The sequence below is a fragment of the Artibeus jamaicensis genome, unplaced genomic scaffold (assembly GCF_021234435.1).
Source record: "Artibeus jamaicensis isolate MK-2021 breed Jamaican fruit bat unplaced genomic scaffold, CSHL_Jam_final contig_866, whole genome shotgun sequence".
NCBI classification, from domain to species: domain Eukaryota; kingdom Metazoa; phylum Chordata; class Mammalia; order Chiroptera; family Phyllostomidae; genus Artibeus; species Artibeus jamaicensis.
The window spans coordinates 175,390-198,257 of record NW_026521994.1 but is presented as its reverse complement, the minus strand read 5'-3'; the positions used below and the strand labels follow the sequence as shown (position 1 = coordinate 198,257).

Genomic DNA, 22,868 nt, shown 5'->3' with positions numbered 1-22,868 from the left:
ATTCTAGTTCTCTGAGATGGGAAGGTTGCCGAGACAATTAGGTGGAATACATGCAGTTACTTTCCTCTGGGGTCTAGACAAATGAGGAAGCTCAGCAAACCCACTGCCATGAGTCAGATGGTCCAGTCTCTAAGGAGCCCTCAGGTTGGTGGCAGAGAGCAGCTGATGACCAGATCTGAGATCCTGCCATATCTAGAGGCCACTTCATAGTTCACCTGTGTTCTGAATCCCAACCCTGCCACATCCTAGCCTATGTGTGATCATAGGGCACTGTGCTCACAGTTGGTGACATCCCAGGATGACATTCAGGTGGACTCTGGTTTGGAGCACAGGCTTCAACATGAAACTGAGTCACTGTGTGGAAGGGAATGGAGATTACATCCTCACTCACAGAGCCAGGTCCTGCCATCGCATCATCTGGTACCTGGTCTCCGATCTCAACAGCTCTGCTCATTTGATGAATGAAAGAGTTAAAGTACCTGGTGTTCCTTCCTTAGTGGCCCTAGTACTGGTCACTTATGTTTCCTCTTGCCTTGACATATTTGCTACCTAGAGTTAGAGGGCAGCAGGTGTCCCTCAGTTCTAGCTTAACCCTACACAAAAGTCCCTCTTTGTCCCCTGAGAAACAATGTTTTCTGGTCTGCTTAAATGTGATTACCATAACTGATTTCTAAATTTCAAAAGTATTTCAAGCCATTACGAGTAAATGTCTTCAATTTTATAATCAAAGGTTGTGAGAATATAGCTCAAAATTTATCATTTGCCTTACTGTCTAAATGTGCTATAATGCCTCTGCTCTGGAAAGTGAGGGATGCCAAACAGGTGTCTGGAGAGAAAGAGACAAAATGGCTTTGTCAGCTACTGCCCTCTGGAGCAGTAGACTTGGGTCAATGTCTCCCTCCCACTACAGGACAAATGGGAGGAGCTCATCAGCCAGGACTCCCATCTGGAGATCTTTGAACATGTCTCCTTGATGACCCTGGACACCATCATGAAGTGCGCCTTCAGCCAGCAAGGCAGCATCCAGACAGACAGGTCTGTGATGATCCTGCAGCTGCAGGCTTTTTGTTTCTATCAACTGATATGGACTCAGTGGAGAGGCAGTTCAGGCAGTAGTGAGGCTCACCAACTCAAAAAGCAAGAATCTGTCCAGAGCTGCTGACCATGAACAAATTGCAGTCCAGACCAAAGCTTGACTCACCCACAGATCCCTATTCCCTGGCATAGGCTCATTCCTGTTGGTTCATATCACTTCTTTGTTTGTTTTTTTAAATTATATTATTTTTGTTCAATTACAGTTGTCTGCATTTCCCCACCACCACTCCCCATCATCCCAGCCAAATCCAACTCCCTCTCTTCCTCCACCCTCCCTTTGGTTTTGTCCATGTGTCTTTTATAATAGTTCCTGAAACCCCTTCCCCCCACTAGACCCTTTCCCCTCCCCTCTGGTTACTGTCATATTGTTCTTAATTTTAATGTCTCTGGTTATATTTTGCTTGTTTCCTCTTTTGTTGATAATGTTCCACTTAAAGGTGAGATCACATGGTATGTATCCCTCAAGGCTTGGCTTATTTCAGTTAGCATAATGCTCTCCTGTTCTATCCATGCTGTTGCAGGAGGTAGGAACTCCATCTTCCTCTCTGGTGCCTAATATTCCATTGTGTAAATATAGCATGATTTTTCGATTTATTCATTTACTGATGGGCAGTTAGGTTGCTTCCAGCACTTGGCTATTATAAATTCTGTTGCTATGAACATTGGGGTGCGTAGGTTCTTTTGGATTGGTGTTTCAAGGTTCTTAGGATATAATCCCCCAGTGGAATTGCTGGGTCAAAAGACAGTTCCATTTTTAGTTTTCTGAGGAAATTCCATGCTGTTTTTCACAGTGGTTGTACCAGTCTACATTCCCACCAAGAGTGCACTAGGGTTCTCTTTTCTCCTCATGCTCTCTAGCACTTGTTTGTTGATTTGTTGACAATGGTCATTCTGACCTGTGTGAACTGGTATCTCATTGGAGTTTTAATTTTCATCTCTGATAACTAGTGATGCTGAGTACCTTTTTCTATGTCTCTGGGCCCTCTGTATGTCCTTCTTGGAGAAGTGTCTGTTCAATTCTCTTGCCCACTTTTTAATTCGGTTTTTTTCCTTCCTGAATGGAGTCATGTGAGTTCTTTATATATTTTGGAGATCAAATGCTTTTCCGAGGCATCATTGGCAGATATGTATCTCCATATACTTGGTTCTCTTTTAATATTTTTCTTTAGCCATGCAGAAGCTTTTTAATTTGATGAGGTCCCACTTGTTTACACTTTCCTTTATGTTCCTTGCTTTAAGAAACACATCAGATTTCCGCCAAGATGGAGGTATAGGTGGAAACATTGTGCCTTATCACACAACCATGTTTAAAGATAACAAAGTTTTAGGACAGCAAATATGCAGCTGTAACACAGAAAATTAAACTATTGAAATCTGACAACAAGGAACCCTTCAGCTAGAGCGGTAAGAGGGGTAGAGCCAGTGGCTGGTGGATCTGGGTTGGGCAGGAAAACTCGGCCAGACCTACCCAGGCACGCGGTTGGTGGTTGGCAGATCCCAGGCATGGGGCTGCAAAGGGTAAACCCAGTGAGGGCACAAGGCAGCAGGCTGATCGCGGTAACACATTCGTGTGCAGATAAAACACTGAAGGAGCGAGCAGGGAGACGGATTGCTCAGGCCCCAGTGGCGGGAAGCAGCAGGGAGGACGGCCATGGCCCCGCTCTGACCCTGCCCCCACATACAGCTTCACACACCAGTGACCTGGGTGTCCCTGCCCTTGTGAACACCTAAAGCTCCTCTCCTCATATGTAAGGGGCACGAACAGACCAAACATGGCTAAAGAAGAACTCAAAGCCCCAGAGTCCATAACTCTAAGCAACCGAGAAATAGCCAAAGTTTCAGATGCACAGTTCAAAACACTGGTGATCAGGATGCTCACAGAACTGGTTGATTTTAGTCACACAAATTAGAGGAACATATGAAAGCTAAACTAATTGAAATTTTAAAAATGCACAGGAGGGACTTCCGCCAAGATAGAAGCATAGGTGGATATGCCGTGCCTTCTCACACAACCAAGTTTAGAGACAACTAAGTATTAGCAACAGAAAACACAGCCAGATCACCGAAAATTGAACTTTTCAGAAGTCTGTTAACAACAAATTCTTCAGCCTGACCAGTAAGGGGCGAAGTCAGCAGCTGGTGGAGTGGGTTGCACAGGAAAACTCAGTCAGATGGACTCAGGTGTGCAAAATACAGGCCCAGGGTTGGACCTAGTGAGCGACCAAGAGAGCGACCATGGGAAAACAGTGAGGGACCAGGGCTGCGTGTTGACTGTGGTCACACATTTGTGCGTGGATAGACAAGCGAGGGAGTGGGCGATTGGACCAGGAACCAGCGGGTCCCCACAGCAAACGGCAGGGAGGGGGCCGCCATTTCCCTGCTCTGACCCCATCTCCACATACAGCATCATAACCCAGCGACTCTGAGTGGCCCGGCCCTGGTGAACCACCTAAGGCTCTGCTCCTCACCCAGCTGCACAAAACAACAGAGGGTGCCGCCATTTCCCCGCTCTGACCACACCCCTACATGCAGCATCACAACCCAGCGACCTGGGAGTCCAAGGCTCCGCTCCTCACACTTAAAAGGTGCAAACAGACCAAAAATAGCTCAAGAAGATCTCAAAGCCCCACAGCCTATAAATCTAAGCCATGAAGAAATAGCAAAACTCTCAGACGCACAGTTTAAAACACTGGTCATCAGGATCCTCGCAGAACTGGTTGATTATAGCCACAAATTAGACAAATATATGAAGGCAAAACTAATTGAAATGAATGGAATTGCACAGGAAACCAATAGCGATGAAAAGGAAACTGGGACTCAAATCAATGGGTTGGACCAGAAGAAGGCAAATAATGGCCAAACAGAAAAGAGTGAAGAAGCAAGAATTCAAAGAAATGAGGAGAGTCTTAGGAACCTCCAGGACATCTTTAAATGCTCCAACATCCGAATTATAGGGGTACCGGAAGGGGGAAAGGAACAGCTGCCAGTGCAAAACTTATTTGAACAAATAAGAAAAGAGAATTTCCCCAATCTGGCAAAGGAAATAGACTTCCAAGAAATCCAGGAAGCTCAGAGAGTACCAAAGAAATTGGACCCAAGAAGGAACACACCAAGGCATATCATAATTACATTAACAAAGATTAAAATGAAGGAGAGAATCCTAGAAGCAGCAAGAGATAAGGGGACAGTCAACCTACAAAGGAGTGCCCATCAGACTGTCAGCAGATTTCTCAAAAGAGACCTTACAGGCAAGAAGGGGCTAGAAAGAGGTATTCCAAGTCATGAAATCCAAAGACCTACAACCAAGATTGCTCTCGAGCAAAACTTTCATTTAGAATGGAAGGACAGATAAAGTGCTTCTCAGATAAGATCAAATTCAAGGAGTTCATCATCACCAAGCCCTTATGATATGAAATGTTAAAGTGACTTATCTAAGAAAAAGAAGTTAAAGAAACATGAACAGTGAAATGACAGCAAACTCACAGTTATTAACAACCACATCTAAAACAAAAGAAATCTAAAAGGATAACTAGATCAGGAGCAGAAACATAGAAATGAAGATCTCAAGGAGGGTTAGCAACAGGGGAGTGGGAGGAGAAGAAGGGGGAGAAGATACAGAAAATAAGTAGCAAAGACAGTAGATAGAAAATAGATGGAGGGGGGCAAGAATAGTATAGGAAATATAGAATCTAAAGGACTTGAGACACATGGTCATAAACTAAAGGGGGGGAATGGGGACGGGGAGGCAGGGTGGAGGGGAATGAAGGGGGGAAATAGAACAACTGTAATGGCATAATCAATAAAAATAAATAAATTAAAAGAAAAAATGCACAGGAAACCAATAGTAATGGAAAGGAAACTGGGACTCAAATCAAGGGAGTGGACCAGAAGAAAGGAAAAAATGACCAAACAGAAAAGGATGAAGAAACAAGAATTCAAAAAAATGAGGAGAGCCTTAGGAACCTCCAGGACATCTTTAAATGCTCCAACATCCAAATTATAGGGGTACCAGAAGGGGAAGAGGAACAGCCACAAGTGGAAAGCTTATTTGAACAAATAATAAAGGAGAATTTCCCCAATCTGGCAAAGGAAATAGACTTGCAGGAAATCCAGGAAGCTCAGAGAGTACCAAAGAAGTTGGACCAAAGAAGAAACACATCAAGGCACATCATAATTACATTAGCCAAGAGTAAAATGAAGGAGACAATCCTAGAAGCAGCAAGAGATAAAGGGACAGTCACCTACAAAGGAGTTCCCATCAGACTGTCAGCGGATTTCTCAAAAGACACCTTACAGGCAAGAAGAGGCTGGAAAGAAGTATTCCAAGTCATGAAAGACAAGGACATTCATCCAAGATTGCTCTATCCAGCAAAGCTTTCATTTAGAATGGAAGGACAGATAAAGTCCTTCTCAGATAAGATCAAATTCAAGGAGTTCATCATCACCAAGCCCTTATTATATGAAATGTTAAAGAGACTTATCTAAGAAAAAAAAGACAAAAAAGATGAACAGTGAAGCGACAGCAAACTCAGTTATTAAGAACCACACCTGAAACAAAGGCAAACTAAGAGGACAGCTATATCAGGAGTGAACCATAGAAACGAAGATCACATGGAGGGTTAGCAACAGCGGAGTGGGAGAAGGAGAAGGCAGGAGAAGGTACGAAAATAAGTAGCATAAAGGGTTGGTAGAAAATAGGTAGGGGGGAGGGCAAGAATAGTAGGGGAAATATAGAACCTAAGGAACTTGAGACACGTACTCATAAATTAAAGGGGGGAATGGTAGGGGAAGGGGTGTGCAGGGTGGAAGAAAACGAATGGGGAAAATAGCACAAGTATAATTGCATAATCAATAAAATATATTTTAAAAAATATGAACAGTGAAAGGACAGCAAACTCACAGTTATTAACAGCCACACCTAAAACAAAAGCAAACTAAGAGGACAGCTAGCTCAGGAGCAGAACCATAGAAATGAAGGTCACATGGAGGGTTAGCAACAGGGGAGTGGGAGGAGGAGAAGGGGGGAGAAGGTACAGAAAATAAGAAGCATAGGTGGTATGTAGAAAATAGATAGGGGAGGGCAAGAGTAGTATGGGAAATATAGAATCTAAAGAACTTGAGACATGTGGTCATAAACTAAAGGGGGGAATGGTAGGAGACGGGGGTGCAGGGTGGAGGGGAATGAAGGGGGGGAATAGAACAACTATAATGACATAATCAATAAAATTTTTAAAAAAGAAACACATCAGTGAAGATGTGGCTGTGTTGAATGTCTGAGATTTTCCTGTCAAGGTTTTCATCTTTATCCACCTTGAATTTATTTTTGTGTATGGTGTAAGTTTGTGATTGAGTTTTATTTTTCCGCAGGTATCTGTCCAGATCTCCCAGCAAGATTTGTTGAAGAGGATATTTTTACTCCACTTTATGCTTCTTTTCCCCTGTCAAATATTAATTGACCATAGACACTTGGGTTTATATTTGGGCTCTCTGTTCTGTTCCATTGATCTATGTATGTGTTCTTATGCCAGTACCTGCCTGTTTTGATTACAGTGGCCTTGGACTACACTTTGGTGCCAGGTATTGTGATGCCTCCTACTTTGCTCTTTTCTCAAAATTGCTGCACCTATTCAAGGTCATTGGTTGTTCCATATGAATTTCTGAAATGTTTGTTCTATATCTGTGAAATATGTCATTGGCACTTTAATACTGTGCATTGGCACTTCAATGCATAGGGATTGCATTGAATCTATAAATCGCTTTTGGGTACTATGGACATTTTGATGATGTTAATTCTTCTAATCCATGAGCATGGTACATGCTTCCATTTGCTTGTGTCTTCCTAAATTTCTTTCTTCAGTGTTGTATAGTTTTCTGAGTACAGGTCTTTTACCTTCTCAGTTAGGTTTATTCTTAGGTACTTTATGTTTCCTTTTCCTATATCAAAAAGAATTTTTTTCCTGGTTTCTATTTCTGATATTTCATTCTTGGTGTACAGAAATGCCTTTGATTTCTGAATATTGACTTTGTATCCCACCGTTTTGCCAAATTCACTTATTAGGTCGAGTAGGTTCTTGGGTGGAGTCTATAAGATTTTCTATGTACACTATGATGTCATTTGCAAACAAGGAGAGTTTTGCTTCCTCCTGTCTAATTTGGATGCCTTGTATTTCTCATTGTTGTCAGATTGCTGTGGCCAGGACTTCCAATACTATGTTGAAAAGGAGTAGTGAAAGCAGGCATCCTTGTCTTGTTCCTGATCTTAGTGGGAAAGCTCTAAGTTTTTGCCCATTGAGTTTGATGTTGGCTGTAAGTCTCTCATATAAGGCCTGTATGCTCACTCTATTCCCACTTTGCTAAGTGCTTTTTAACATAAATAGGTGCTGTACCTTATCAAATACTTTCTCCACATCTATTGATATTATCGTGTGATTTTTGTCTTTCGTTTTGTTTGGGTGATGTATTACATTTATTGGTTTGCAAATATTGTACCATCCTTGCATCCCTGGGATGAATCCCACTTGATCATGACATATGATCTTTATAACATATTCCTGGATACAGTTTGCCAGTATGTTGTTGAGGATTTTAGTGTCTATGTTCATAAGTGATATTTGCCTGAAGTTTTCTTTCTTTGTTGTGTCTTTATCTGATTTTGGGATTAAGATGATGCTGGCTTCAAAAACAAATTTGGGTGTTCCATCTTCTTGAATTTTTTGAAATAATCTGTGAAAAACAGGGGTTAGTTCTTCCTTAAATACTTTATAAAGTTCTCCTGTGAAACGGTCCTATCCAGGACTTTGCTATGTTGGAAGCTTTTTGATTACTGCTTCAATTTCATCAACTGTTATTGGTTGTTCAGGCTTTCTGCTTCTTCTTCATTCACTTTTGGAAGATTATATTTTTCTAGAAATTTGCCCATTTCACCTAGGTTTTAAATTTCTTGGTATATAGTTCTTCATAGTACTTTCTTACAATGCTTTGTATTTCTGTGGTGTCAGTTGTAATCTTTCCTCTTTCATGTCTGATTGTGTTTATTTGGGTCCTCTCTCTTCTTCTCTTGATGAGTCTGCTTAAAGCTTGTCAATTTTGTTTATCTTCTACAAGAACCAGCTCCTGGATTCATTGATTCTTAGAATTGTGCTTTTACTCTCTATGTCATTTAATTTTGCTCCAGTCTTGGTTATTTCTTACCTGCTGCCTGCTCTGGGCTGTCTTTGTCATTGATCCTCGAGTTCTTGTATGCATTGAGTTAGGTCATTTGTTTGAAATTTATTAAATCATTTTTAGGCAGGCCTGTATCGCTATGAACTTCCCTCTCAGGACTGCCTTCACTGTGTCCCATCAGTTTTAGATTATTGTGAGTTCATTTTCATTTGTTTCCAGAATCTTTTTGATTCCTTTCTGAATCTCATCCTTGACTCATTCATTGTTTAATAGCACGCTACTCTATGTCCATGAGTTTGAGTGTTTTGGGATTTTTTTCCTTTGAGGTTGGTTTCTACTTCCAGTCCCTTGTGGTTGGAGTAAATCCTTCATATGATTTTAATTTTCTTGAATTTGTTGAGGCTTGTTTGGTGTCCTGTCATGTGGTCTATCTTTGAAAATATACCATGTGCATTTGAAAAGAATGCATATTTTGCTTCTTTGAGAGGAAAAGCTATATATATATATATATATATATATATATATATATATATATATATATATCAGTAAAGTTCACATCATCTAGGCCTTTATTCAATGCCACTATATCTTTGTTGATATTTTGCATGGGAGAATATTTATTTTTGACAGTGGGGTGTTAAAATTTCCTACTATAATTGTGTTGCTGTCAATATCTTTCTTGAAGTCCTCTAAGACTTTCTTTATATATTTGGGTGCTCCTATGTTGGGTGCATATATATTTATAATGTTTATGTCTTCTTGATGGATTCTTCCCTTGAGTATTATGAAGTGACCTTCTGCATCTCCTTTTATGGCTCTTTTTTTTTTAAGTCTATTTTGTCTGATATGAGTATTGCTACCCCAGCTTCTTTTCCCTGTCCATTTGCTTGGAATATTTGTTTCCAGCCCTTCACTTCAGTCTATGTATGTCCTGTGTTCTGAGGTGGGTGTCTTGTAGACAGTATATGTGTGTGTCATGATTTTTTATCCATTTAACTATTCTCTGTTTTTTGATTGGGGCATTTAATCTATTTTGTTTAAGGTTGTTATTGATAGGTACTTATTTATTGCCGTTTTTTCATACCTGTCCTCCTCTGTCTGTCACTGTTTTCCTGCCTGGAAAACAAAGCAGACTTTGTAGCATCTCTTGCAGAGCTGGTTTGGAGAAGGTATGTTCTTTGAGGCTTCTTTTGTCTGGGAAGCTTCTTATTTGGCCTTCCATTTAAATTGAGCGCTTTGCTAGAAAAAGTAGTCTCGGTTGCAGACCCTTGGTTTTCATTACTTGGAATATTTCTTGCCATTCTCTTCTTGCTTGAAGCTTTCCAGAAGTCAGTTGCTAGTCTTATCAGGGCTCCCTTGTATGTTACTTCCTGTTTCTTTATTGCTGCCTTTCAGATTCTCTTTCTGTCTTGAGATTTTTTCATTTTAATTATGATATGTCTTGAAGTGGGCCTCTTTGGGTTCATCTTGACTGGGATTCTCTGTGTTTCCTGGATTTGTGTGACTTTTTCTCTCATCAAATCAGGGAAGTTTTCCAGCATTGCTTTTCTGAACAGGTTTTCTATCCTTTGCTTTTCTTCTTCTCCTTCTGGTATCCCTATTATAGGGATATCATTATTTTTCATGTTGTCTTACATTTCCTTTAACCCCTCCTCATTCTTTCTGAGTCTCTTTTCCTTTTCTTGCTTTTTCTGGGTGCTTTTTTCTACCTTATCCTCCAGCTTGCTGATCAGATCCTCTGCTTCACTGAACCTGCTTTAGATTGCTTCTACTGTGTTCTTCATTTTGGAAATTGTATTCTTCATTTCCTCTTGGTCCTTGTTGATAGTTTCCATTTTCTTTGTCATGTTACTATAGTTTGCAGTGAGTTCATTGTAATTTCTCTATAGTTTTTGATAATTCTCTGTGAGCTTCTTGAGCTTCCTGATAACCATTCCTTTGAGGTCAATATCAGATAGTTGAGTTGCCTCTATTTTATTTCACATTCTTTCTGAGGCTTCCTCCTTTTCTTTCTTTTGTGATTGTTTCTTTGTTTTCTCATTGTTTGTGAGACTCTTCTTTTAGCCTCTCCTTCTTAAATTGATCTGTTCTGAGTCCTCGGGTTTCTGGTGTAAATTTCCGTGGTAGAAGACCTGTGAGATTCAGCAGTGCAGTCTCCTTGATCTCCTGAGCTTTTGGTGTTGGGCTGTTCTTTATGTTGGCTCTCTGTATATCTTTGCATTTTGATTGTTGTTGGGTGTGTCTTTGATGGGTCCCTCCCTCCAACTGGTGAACTGAGGGTCACTCCATCCACCACATTTTGTATTCTGTTTTGCAGGTGTGGACAGGTTGTGTTGAAACTGGTTCTTCTCTGTGTACAAGGTTTTGAGGCCTCTCTCTCGCTCTTGTTCAGTTGTTTGTTCTGGGGAATTTCTCCACCATTTAGTTGTATTTCCACATAGGTTCTGGGTTGAGGTTAGTGTGTCTTCTACTCTCTCCTTCACTTTCTTTCATTGTTATCTGTTGGTGATTCTTTTGTTGGTGTGTTTGTTCTTCCAGCAGGTATCCTGGTGTTCATATCTCCAGCCTACTCTTTTTTGTGGTCAGTTGGAGTGGGCAGGCAAAATGGTTTAAGACAGTGGAGTGTATTGTATGGTATTTAAACTACCAACCCATAGAGAACATATAGGAGATCGTTTCGATATGTATACTGTTAACCATGAAATTTCCCCCAATTAGCCACTTTTTAGAAAGGATGGAAAAATATGAGACTCTTGTTAGTGGGTGAGGGGAGAATTGTGAGCTGGATCTAGAATTCAGTGAGCTTGTGGAAGGTCAGATTATGAGGTAAAGTGAGAGTAAAGATAGATAATAGGTGTAGTGTGTGAGAGAAAATAGTTAGCCACTACGGTAATAGAATTGAGGTAACTATGAAGTGGGTTAAGATCCAGGAGGGTTGCTGTGTAGTATTTACAATTGTATGGAACAGCAGTTATTTACAATAGTAATGGAGCAACAATCCTATGACAGAATCAATGTGATCTGGATAACAAAAATAGAAACTACAAGACCTAGAGTAGTGTGCTATTAAAACACAAGTGAAGTGAAGCAAAAATAATTTAAAATACTCTATGAAAGAGAAAACAAGGCAGACCAGTCAAACCATGCAATTAAAAAGACCAAGTGAAGCAAACTAAACAGAAATAAGAGATATTAAAAATACTAATAAAACATGAATATATCAGAAAAATTATAATGCAAATATACAATAACTTGCAACTTTTCTGGAGCAGCACAGTCAAATTTGTCTCACTGTCTCAGATGTTTCCATGTCCCCTCTTTCAGTCTAACTCTGGTTCTTTCACAGATCCAAGTTTTATCATCTCACTTGTCAGAATAAAAAAAAAGGAAAGGAGGAAGGAGGAAGGAAGGGAGGAATGAAGGAAGGGAGGAAGGAAGGAAGGAAGGAAGGAAGGAAGAAAGGAACCAAGGAAAGAAGGAAGGAAAGAAGAAAAAAGGAAGAAAGGAACAATTCTGAAGAAGAAAGGAGAAGGAATTTTTTTTAAAAAGCCTCCTGCTGGCTTTAAACAAGCCAAGCCAGGTCTGCTGGTATTCCTGGCTGCATCAGGTTGAGAGGGAATTGGTTTCCTTTTTCTCCCTTCCCGTGGTTTTGCAGGGATGGGGGCCAGTCCTGAGCCACGTTCTGCAGTTGTCCAGCTCCAGCCCAGTTCCTCAGTTCACTGCCAGGGCCCCCAGTTCCCCTCTGAGCCTGGCTTATGCCTTAAGTCCACCAGTTGTGCTGTCCCTGAGGTGTATCAATTAGGGGCACCTCACATACCACCTTCTCACTCTTTGCTTTCTAAATGCTAGGGACTCTCAGAAACTCCCCACACTAGATTAAGTCTCTCTGGGGATAGCTGACTCCCTGAGTCCTGCTGCTCCCCTCTGCAAAGGTGTCTCCACCTTCCTCTTAGAGCCAGTCAACCCTTCAGGGTGGAGGCTCTGGCCATGGCTGCCATTGAGGATGCTGGTACAGGGTGATGGGGTGGGGCACAAGGTGCCTCTGGGCAGCAGGGTGAGCCACGCTCATTCCTGGGCTTCAAGCATGAGGTCTCAGCCTCTACTGCTCCAGTGGGATTGCTGGTGGTGGTGTTGGACACATGCCAGCCTCCAATACTAATATGGCAGCTGCAATGGCATGGGGGGTGGCTGGGTTGGTGGTGCACCACTGGGCTCACAGACTCAGCTGGGTGCCATTCACCACTGCAGCTGGGGCTAGGAATATAGTTGGCATCCTGATAGCAGAGGTGGGCCCACAGGTGAGGCTGCAGAGGCCACAGGGGTACAGCCTGGGGAGTCGCTAGCTGCTGCTGTGGGATAATTCCCTAAGTAGGCACTGAGTGCATCTTTTCTTCTTTTCTTTTGGAATAATTCCTCCTATTCAACTCTGCCACTCTAAACAAGCACCTGGCCTCCCACACAGCCCAACTCTCCAACCAGACTGAGGACTATCTGAGTCAGGGGCCATCACAGACCAACTCTTCCCTGCCGCCGTCCACAGTTTCGGTGGGTGCACACTGCCTCTGTGTGTTTGCCGCTTCGTCCCTATTCCCCCTAGTGACTTAAAGCACCCAGGTCCATCCTGGTGCTGCTCAAACCTTGTTTAGTCGGGGAGGAGGATATTGACTGACTCTCTCCAAAGAATCCAGCATCAGACCCAATGGGTGCCAGGTCTGGGCCTGCAGTTGCCTTGTTCCCCGAGCTGGTACCAGAAACTTTAACACCCAAAACACTCTCCTTAGCATCTGTTTTTTCAATGTCCTCTATAGATTAGCCTCCAATCTTCCTCTCTGCTGGCATACCACTGGCTGTTCAGTCTGCTCCTCAGAAGATCAGCTAGGTTTTCCATCTGTGCACAGGGGAAGTGGACTCTGCTCCCACCTAACTCACCACCATCTTCCCTCCTTGTTCATATCACTTCTAAAGGACTGAGGGTCCCAAGGGCAAGAAGACAGAAGCAGTGAATGCCTCAGTGCCACCTGTCCCCATTGTTTACAGAAACTCCCACCTAGAACCCCAAGGACAGAGGCCTCTCAATACCCTAGTCTTTTCTCTATCTTCTCCTTCAGGAACTCCCAGTCCTACCTCCAGACCATTGAGGATGTGAAAAAACTCTTTTTTTCTCGAGTGAGAAGTTTCTTCTACCAGAATGACATCATCTATGGGCTGACTCCTGAGGGCCGCTGGAACCACAGGGCCTGCCAGCTCGCCCATCAGCACACAGGTTAGATTCACCTCCTGGGCTGCTCCTGTCCCTCATCAGGCACATCCCAAAGGGACTGGCCCTGACCCTCAGAAAGTGCCCACTGGTGCTCTTCAGGAAATGCAAATACCCACACTGGGTACTCTCCTGGTGCAGGGCTTGGGAGCCAAGGTGTTAGGGTGCCAGGGCTTGTGCTGGGATTGACCCATATCACCATACTGGTGATGTCACCCCCTGCAAGTGGCATTCAAGCAGACCCTACTCCATGGGTGTGCTGTTGAGCAGAGGCCTGACTTCCAATCAGGTGGTGATGGACCTCTCCCACCTGATGTGTACCCCCACTCCCACACTCATTCTGACTCATGGCACCCAGACTAGAACAGGGCAAGGGCATGTGGGTCTTCTGTTAGCTGCTCCTTCTGGACGTCTAAAGCCCTGAGCCCTGCCCGGGGACCACTGTTCTGTGACAGAGCGAGTGATCAAGTTGAGGAAGGCACATCTGCAAGAGGAGGGAGAAATGGAGGAGGTCAGAAGAAAGAGGCACTTGGACTTCCTGGACATTCTCCTCTTTGCCAGAGTGAGTGTTTGTAGGAGGGGCCAGAGGCTTCACCCAAAGGGCATAAGAAGGAACTAACCCTGCACTCTCGCCGTGCCTTCCCAGATGGAGAATGGGAGCTGCTTGCCTGACAAGGACATCCATGCCGAGGTGGACACATTCATGTTTGAGGGCCATGACACCACAGCCAGTGGCATCTCCTGGATCCTCTACTCTCTGGCTGCACACCCCGAGCATCAGCACAGGTGCCGCAAGATCCAGAGCCTCCTGGGACATGGCACCTCCATCACCTGGTGAGCACTCGAGAGATGAGAGAGCCCTACTCACTCAGCTAGACAAGATGCCCAGGTCTGCCTGGGTCCTGCCTGCCCTCAGATTGGGCTGCCTTTATTTCAGGGATCAGCTGGATCAGATGCCCTATACCTCCATGTGCATCAAGGAGGCACTGCGACTCTATCCACCTGTACCATTTATTGGAAGAGAGCTCAGCAAGCCAATCACCTTCCCTGATGGACGCTCCTTACCCAGAGGTCTGAACTTCACCACATTCACTAACCTGGGTACTATGCACCAACACATAGCAAATGAGGTCCTGACCTATCTGGTCTTGCTTCTTCATCATTACATATAAATTTCCTTTATAGATTATATTAGGAATATAAAATGCTTGTCACACGGTGTGACCAAACTACCAGTCCCACTTTCTAATCATAGAGAATGAATCACATTGGTACATTTACCTCAATGGGTTCCACCTCAATTCTGACATCTCACATGAATTGAATCCCAAGCTGCTATCATTCTCGAGTCTAGCATCCTATCGCATTTAGAATCCATGGTTTGATGATGCCACAGTAATTCCATTTGATGGCACTAATGTTCTATGATTCCAACACTCCATTCTCCAGTCCCAGCTCCAAGTTGTAACACTCTGAGGCAATTTTGTCTGCGTTCTCATGTCTAGTTGAATATCCTCTGTATTTGATGTAATGTGTGCATAATTCCTCTGTGACAAATGCATATCATTCTAGACATACCAGATAATAGAAGAATGACTCAGTCCATGGCATTTTCTTCACAATGAGATGTTGGACTCTAAATGCAACTTCCAGAATTTCACTCTAAAACTCTTTTTTGCAGTGTGAGATTTGCCTCAACAACCAGACATGGGGAAGGGGTACATGTGGTTTCTTTCCTCTGGGGTCTAGGCTGAGGAGGAAGACCAGCAAATCCACTGCCATGAGTCAGGTGGTCCAGTCTCCCAGGAGCCCTCATGTTGGTGGCAGAGAGCAGATGTTGATCAGATCTGAGATCCTGTCATGGTGGAGGCCACCTCAAGGTTCAACTTTAGTCTGAATCCCAACCCTGACACATCCTAACTATGACCATAGGCAATGTGCTCGGCCTCTCTAAGCTCAGGTGCCTTATCTGAACAATGGGAACAAGAGTGCCCTCCTTGGAGAGATGTAATGAAGACTGAATGATTTAATGGATAATCCCCAAAGGCCCATTAAGGGCACCTAAGAAATGTGAGATTTATCTTGAGTTGCTCCAGAAAGTAAGCCTTCAGTTCTGTCTGGCTTCTCAGTCGTGGGACATGGTTATGTACTCTTAGTGTGTGCATGTGAGCTTTGCCAAATCCACCCATTGGTATTGCAATAGGATCATTCTACTCTGACACTCACTACAGCTCCCAAGTTTTGGGGAACTCACTGGTTTTCTGCTGCCATGTGTATGATCAGTCTTCTTTGTTCTCCCTGCCATATAGGAATCAAAATCACCCTTTTTTTGTATGGTCTTCACCACAATCCGAAGGTGTGGCCCAATCCAGAGGTAGGATGGCTGTGGGAGGAAGGTTGGCTTGATTTCTCTAGGCCAACACCTCCTCCTCTTTCCAGCCCCAAGAGTCCTGTGCCCTCTTGCATTGGAAGGAGGGGGCTTGACCCTCCCTGTCCTGACCCTGGTCCTCTCTCTGCAGGTGTTTGACCCTTCCCGTTTTGCACCAGGTTCTGATCTACACAGCCATGCTTTCCTGCCCTTCTCAGGAGGATCCAGGTGAGCCATCATGTACTTGGGGATGGCCCACCACCACATGGGGACCCCGAAGTTTGTGACCTCCTACTTTTATATGTGGTGCCCGAACATATGCCTTTGTATGCTGGTGTGTTGTGAAGGTGGCACTTGTCTATATGCACAGAACAACCATGACATATCAGGCCACCACACACACACTTTACCCACTGACTTTCTCCCAAACACTTGATTGTCCTTAAGTTTATGATTTTTGCCAATGTTGGACTATGTAGACAGTGGAACTATGGTATATAAATCCCATATCATACATAGGATCTTTCCAACTGAACCAAGCTGTTATGCTTATGTGAATATTACTATGCAGTAAAGCCTTTGCTGGGATAGGCAGCAAAAACAGAGAGGCTTGTATTGGTCTCAAACTCTTCAAACAGTTCCTTTCCCGATTTCCCACCCACAATTCAGTGTCAGCTGTTCTTCTAAACTTCAGTTATTCTGGTGTCTTTCTCACTTCAGGAATACAACTTCTCAAATGTAAAATTTTCCATAAAAATTAAGCTTCCACTCACTTTTATTCACTACCAGTACACATAAAACAGAATTTCCCCTCTCTTCTCACAGGGCAGGGCAGCCAATGCCTCACTTACATCACTGATATGCCACTCACTCTATCTGCAATATTTGCTTGTGTTCCAATTTCCAGCCACCTGCCTCTCCTGATGGTTCAAGCCCTGTTCATAAATGGTGCAGAGCGAGGTGTTTTACACCAATGTATGCATTCTTGCTTTTGCAATCTGCCCCCACAAAAGATTAACTGCACATTAACATTCACATAACCAGATTGCTTTTCCAGTTGACAGAATTGTTTATGCAGATGGGATTATTTCCAGAACCCCCACATCTACACTTCCCACTGTTTAGGAAAAAGCATAAAACTAAGAACAACCACTTCTTTTGAGAGCAAACCCACGATTTGGTATATGACACACATTTGAAAGGTTCCTGGTGTGTAAAATATAAAGCATGTTTGAAATAGCTGTTGAGCTGAACAATTACACCCCAGAAGGGCTGCTGTTGGAAAATCTGCAGACTAAAAAAAACTTTCTGTAATATAGTAATGTCCTTAACCTTTGTACTGGCTCAGCAACAAGCTTTTTTGTGAATTCTTCAAATGCTGAATCAACTTGTACAGAATAGGCTCTAAACAAATCCTTGCAGGGGTTGATTGGCTCTAGCCTTTGCTTTCTCCCAGGATTGAGTCTTTTCCTCCTAGACCATGGCTGCAAGTCATATGCCTGCCACTAGAGGACAGGCGAGCCCTAGGAAGCTCAATTCCTAGTTCAGAACTTGTATTTTTCTTTTTTCCAATTTTAATTTACTTTTACAATTCAATTAACTTCATTCAAGTATACATGTTTTCTTAAGTCTGTCTTTGTGTACAAAGTCTTGTGCCACGAGATGGGAAAGACGCTGTTCCTGCCCCCAGGTGTTCCCAGTCAAGAAACAAGCCATCTACTGAAGACACTTCATTCATTCCTTCTTTCCTTCACTCATTCATTCACTCAATGAGCAGAGTGTTGAATGTTCTGTTTTCTGCACTATCCTAGGCATTGGACTGTGATGTGTCCTTCAAATAAAACACTAATGGTGCCTTGGGCGTCTGGGTAAGAAGAAGTACAGGCAGTGAAGGTGTGAGGGTTATGTCCTTGGACTTAACCTTGAGCATGTGGCAGGCAGAGGTGGAGGGAGGGCCTGTCTGTGATTCAACCACATGAGCTGACTTAGGAAGTGAAGCTGGACAAGTGAGAGGTGAGTGAAGCAACAGTCCATGAAGGATTAATGCCAGATGAAGCACTTGGACATGTTGTCCCTATGATGGGGGCATGGAAGGGACTTCAGTGCACAGGGGAGGGGATTCAGGAGACAGAGAAGTGCAGGTGTGGGGACTGATGAATGTCAAGGAGGGACATTTCTGCAGTAGGACAGAAAGGCTACAGAAGCTGGTGGACTGAAGAGACAACGGAGTGGCAGGAGTCTGGACCATGGATTGGGAAGTAGGTGGTGCAACTGGTTGAATGTCGCTAATCCCTGGTTGCCCCTGCAGCTTCCTCATTGCCAGTTGGATTTCCTTACACAAACCTGTCTCTCCTTCTCTGTGAGGATGAAGATCCTGACATCCCCCTATATAGTGAGGACCTAAGAGTATGACCCACCCCACTCCATATCACACCCTGACCTGGCCCCCTCATTGTGAAATTAGTAACTGGTTGTGGTAGGAGAAAACAAATTAATAACTTTTCAATCATTCATTTGACTTCACTTGGTGGGTTAGGGCAATAACCTTCCCCTCTTAGGATTTCATGCCTCCTACAGAAGTAGGAGTTAGAAACTATGCCTAATACAGAGATAGGGTTTGTCAAAGTTCAAGTACAGAATGTGAAGCAAGACCAGAGGGATAGAAGTGGGCGTGTCCTAAAAACAAAGGGGAATGGATTGAGTCACATCAAATGCCCTGTTTCTTAGCAAGGACTCAGCAGCCAATGGCTGCCCAGCTGAAAACAGGGTTTAAGGCCAGTTCTCATGTCATTTCTCCTCCCTGGCACAGGAACTGCATTGGGAAGAATTTTGCCATGAAGGAGCTGAAGGTGGCCGTGGCATTGACCCTGCTTCGCTTTGAGCTGGCGGTGGATCTATTTAGAGTCCCCATCCCAGTATCAAAAGTTGTTCTGAGTTCCAAGAATGGAATCCACCTGCAGCTCAGAAAGCTCCACTAATCCATTTTGGGACAAGAGCAAGCTCTGAGGATCTCCTTCCTGCCATCCTGTCTCCCTGTTACATGATGCCATCCTCTGGGTTTCTAACCAAGTCCTGCTTCTCACATGCCATTCTCCATCACCTCCCCCTCTGGTCCTCTGTCTGCCCCTCCAATCTGCCATTTTCACTTTCTTCCTGCTTGTCTTCCCTGTATAGTTCCCTTTACATGCTATAATAAATTACCGTAACCTCAGTGACAGAACACACCACAAATCTTCTCTTAGCATCTGGATTCATAAGTCTGAAGTGTGTTTCACAGGATCACCTCGAGGTGTTGGTAGGGCCACACCACCTACAGGGCTCAAGGAGACAACCCCTGTGTTGGTCATTCCAGCATCTAGAGCTGCCTTATTACATCCCTTGTCTCCTGGAGCCTTCTTCTGTACACAAATCCAGCAGCACCTCCGATGTCCTTTCTGCTTCTGTCTTCACATTGCCTTCTCTCTTATGAGGACACTTGTGACTACATGGACTCACTCAGATAAGAGGACATAGTTACATCTTGTAGGGATTAGACACTGGACATCTTTTGAGCTGTCTTTCTGCCTAATGGGTCCCTAGTGACTGCCATCAGCCATGTTCCCAGTTCCCTTCTGTGGGTTTCCTGTACACCCATTTATCAATCTCATACCCTCTCCTTCTATCTCCCTTCCCAGAATACAGCTCACACTGTCATTCCTTGGGAGGAGCTGGATGGAGAGCAGCAAGAAAGATAGGGTTGGGGAAAGAGACAAGACTAAGCAGGGAGATAATATCTGCTCTGAGGTGCCAAAACCCATCACCTCAGAGCCCAGAGAGGGGATAGCTGTCCAGGAGGGATTGGGGAAGCCCAGGTGGGCAGACATGTGTGTCCTATCAGAGAGGATGCCAGCAAACAGCTGGCAATGCCTTTCCCCCAGGACAGGCCCTACATCTCTGCTCAGCTGCCTTCAAGGCAGAGGGGCTTCTTCACCCCTGCCACATTTGGTGACCAAGTGGGTCATGGTCCTCTGACTCTGGGCTCTGTTCCTTTTGTGTTCCTCCATCAGCCTGTCTCAGCCCAGCCCTGTTCTCTTGCTGGTTCCAAACACTGGTTCTCCTCCTGTCCAACCCTAGCCATTCCTAACCTAGGGCCCTGGATGCATACACAGACCTCTCCAGGCACCCTCTGCCTGTGGTGGAGGCACCGACTCTGCCTCCCCAAAGTGCTTCTCTCTGACTCTGTCCCTGCAGCCAGGATCTCCCACCCCAGTCCCCTGGCCTCCTGGGTCACTGGGGTAGTTCAGCCCTGCTTTAAGGAGGAGCATGGTGAGCACCAAGTGCTTGACAGAGATATAGAGCAGGAAAGGGAACTGGGAGCATCCTGAGTAGGATGTTTGGCAGGTCCCCTGACATGAGGTGGTGCAGAAGGGCTCAGTGACCATGATCAGAGAGCACAGGACAATGGGAACTTGGAAATCTGGGTGGTCAGCCACGTTGACTTACTCTAACCACAGCATTCCTAGGTTAGAGTAGCCAGTTGTTCAGCCATTTGACGTACTCTAACCACAGCATTCCAAGGCAGTGAGAAGGACCAGGGAGATTCCCTACTGGCTCCCAGCAATAAGAAAAACCCAGGCTGAGTCCAGGTTCACATACACAGATGCCTGACGCTTACATAGACACACTCCTGGGCAGTTACTCCTGTGTGTGCCCTTGTACACTGTAACAAGGTAAATGGAGAAACCAGGACTCCGTCTCCAGAAACAGAGGAGGGGTGGAGTTGCAGACCCTTGTTTTCCCCTGGCAACTAGGGAGTTACATGCAACTGTTTGCAGGAGATTCACTTTATAAAGGGGCAGGATGCAGAAATCAACCTCCTCCTTTGATATCCCCTCTTCTTGGAAAAGTAGGAAGTCCTGGACCTGGACCTTAGGGGCTGTAGAAGGGCAAGGGATGAGGTGCCGCCTGTTAGGAGCAGGACCCTGAACTCTCAGCTTCAACATTTAAAACTCATTACAACACAGCACAGTTCTGTTAAGGGCAGACCCCTAGCCTCCCAAACCAACTCGCTCCCCCTCCTTATCACAGGCCTCAGGCTCACCACCAGTCCTGTGGTGGGGGAGGTGGGTGGGGAGGTGACCAGTGCCTGGCAAGGGTTGCCAGTGCAAGCCCTTCCAGTGGCGGCAGGAAGAGCACAGGCACACCAGGAGTAGGAAACCTGGGTGCACACACTCCAAAAGATGCCTGAAGCGAAACAGGGACTACACAGCAGCTAACCCACCTACATTTATCATGCTTTCGGATGGGGGAAGAGGTTCCTGGCACAACCAAAAACTGAGCTGGCAGAGGGTGACAAGATTTTTCTTAGCGTGTCTTAGAACAAAGTTAGTATTCCTTCTTTAGTCATACATAGCTTCTTCTTGAGTTATTTTTTGTTCTTGTGTGTATGTGGTATTGCTGTGACAAATATTTAAATAGCCTTTCTTGATTGTTAAATTAAAAATTTCTTTCTTTTCCACCAAACCCTGTGTTTAGAGTTTTGCCTCACAGGCAGCGAGCAGAAGGACCCACGCCACCAGTCGGGTAACAACACCACACTGTACCACACACATGCACCAGAGCTCAGGATCAGAGGACACAGCAGGGTGTGCTAGAGAGCTGGAAGCATGAGGTGGACTCATCTCTGGTGCTCTCAGGTCCCCAGCCTCTGCCCTCCCCTCCCACGTGGAGCCTCCCCTTTCCCTCAGGCTCCAGAGCTCTCAGCTCTGTTTCTCACCAACAGGAGTCCTCAAACAGAATCAGTACTACCTGTGGAGCCTTGGTCAAAAGGGCCCAGAATCAGGAGCTCACTCAGGCTCCTCCCTGATGAGCATCTTGGCAGGTTCCTTCCCTTAATATTGAAGAGGGATGATGGCCTCATCCTATCCTGACTCACAGGCCTCCTGACAGTCCAAAAAGGAGACTTGGGGGCACCACCCATGGACTAAACTTAGTTGTGACCACTGGACTCAGTTCCCAGGTAAGAGCTATTGAATCATTTTTTTCAGTTGTGTAGAGAGAGGTCTGTCCGGGGCCAGGACATAGGAGAATGTTGCTGGCATGGTGAACACTCTGACTAAGGTTTTCAAATCCCAGACTTAGGTGCACAGTGAGTTGTAGGTCTTAACAGGACTTTGCAAGAGTGAGCAGGGGCTCAGGGCCCAGCTTCCAGGGCTGTGGAATCAATAGGAAGAACATGTCTGAAGGTGGTCCCTCCTCAGAGCAACATAGAAAGGTCCCCATTAGATAAGAGGCCTGAATTCTCCTCTCTTGTCCCTCCCCTGGTGTCAGGTGCCCTCCCTCCATACCTGTCTCATTCCTGGATTGCAGCTCACCAATGGCCTTAGACCTTCGTTGGGGACCCCTCTATGTGGTTTCCAAGATTGCACACTTGCAAGAGCGAGCCCTGAAAGGGGCTAGTAAGTCTCCCTGGAAAACCAGGTAAAAATGCAGGTGGCACACAAAAAGTGACTCTGACACCGAAGGTCCCTGTGGGTTCAGACCTGATAAATACATTGTATCCTATGAGGCTTATTCTGTTTTGTATAGCCCTGTAGATGCAAACCAGATGTTTAAGTTCAAGGCATAAGCAGTAAACTCCTTATCTCATGAAATACTTCCTAAAGACCCTCTGGGTGTGGTGGGCTGGCAGGGGAAAAGCAGAAAACCATATTTAAACAACAAAAATTTGAATCATTAAGTAATCAATCAATTAATTTTTTTTAAAAGACGCTCTATTGTCAGCATGACTAGCAGACCCTGACCTATGACAGATCTCTGTTCCTTCTGTCTTTATCTATAGATAATACCCATTTTTTGGCTATAGCCTTTTGATGTTGATTTATGAGCTATCCATGTATGCTGTATACCATTCCCAATAAAAGCCATTTGGGAGAAGGGCTAGGAGCATTCCCCACTAGAGGGAATTGCTGCCCATTTTCCCACCAGAAAAGCAAGATTGTGTCC

At 44.5% G+C, this 22,868-nt stretch overlaps 1 protein-coding gene across 1 annotated transcript; it reads left to right on the top strand.

Annotated features, from left to right (window-relative positions):
- The first annotated feature begins 340 nt into the window (after positions 1-340).
- LOC128628606 (cytochrome P450 4A11-like) lies at positions 341-21,390 on the top strand. The gene is made up of 9 exons (XM_053673452.1): positions 341-475; positions 911-1,035; positions 13,368-13,522; positions 13,972-14,078; positions 14,163-14,350; positions 14,454-14,587; positions 15,826-15,890; positions 16,036-16,112; positions 18,694-21,390. The coding sequence occupies exons 1-9, from the start codon at positions 341-343 to the stop codon at positions 18,860-18,862; spliced, it is 1,155 nt and encodes a 384-aa protein (XP_053529427.1). The 3' UTR covers positions 18,863-21,390.
- Positions 21,391-22,868: the final 1,478 nt, after the last annotated feature.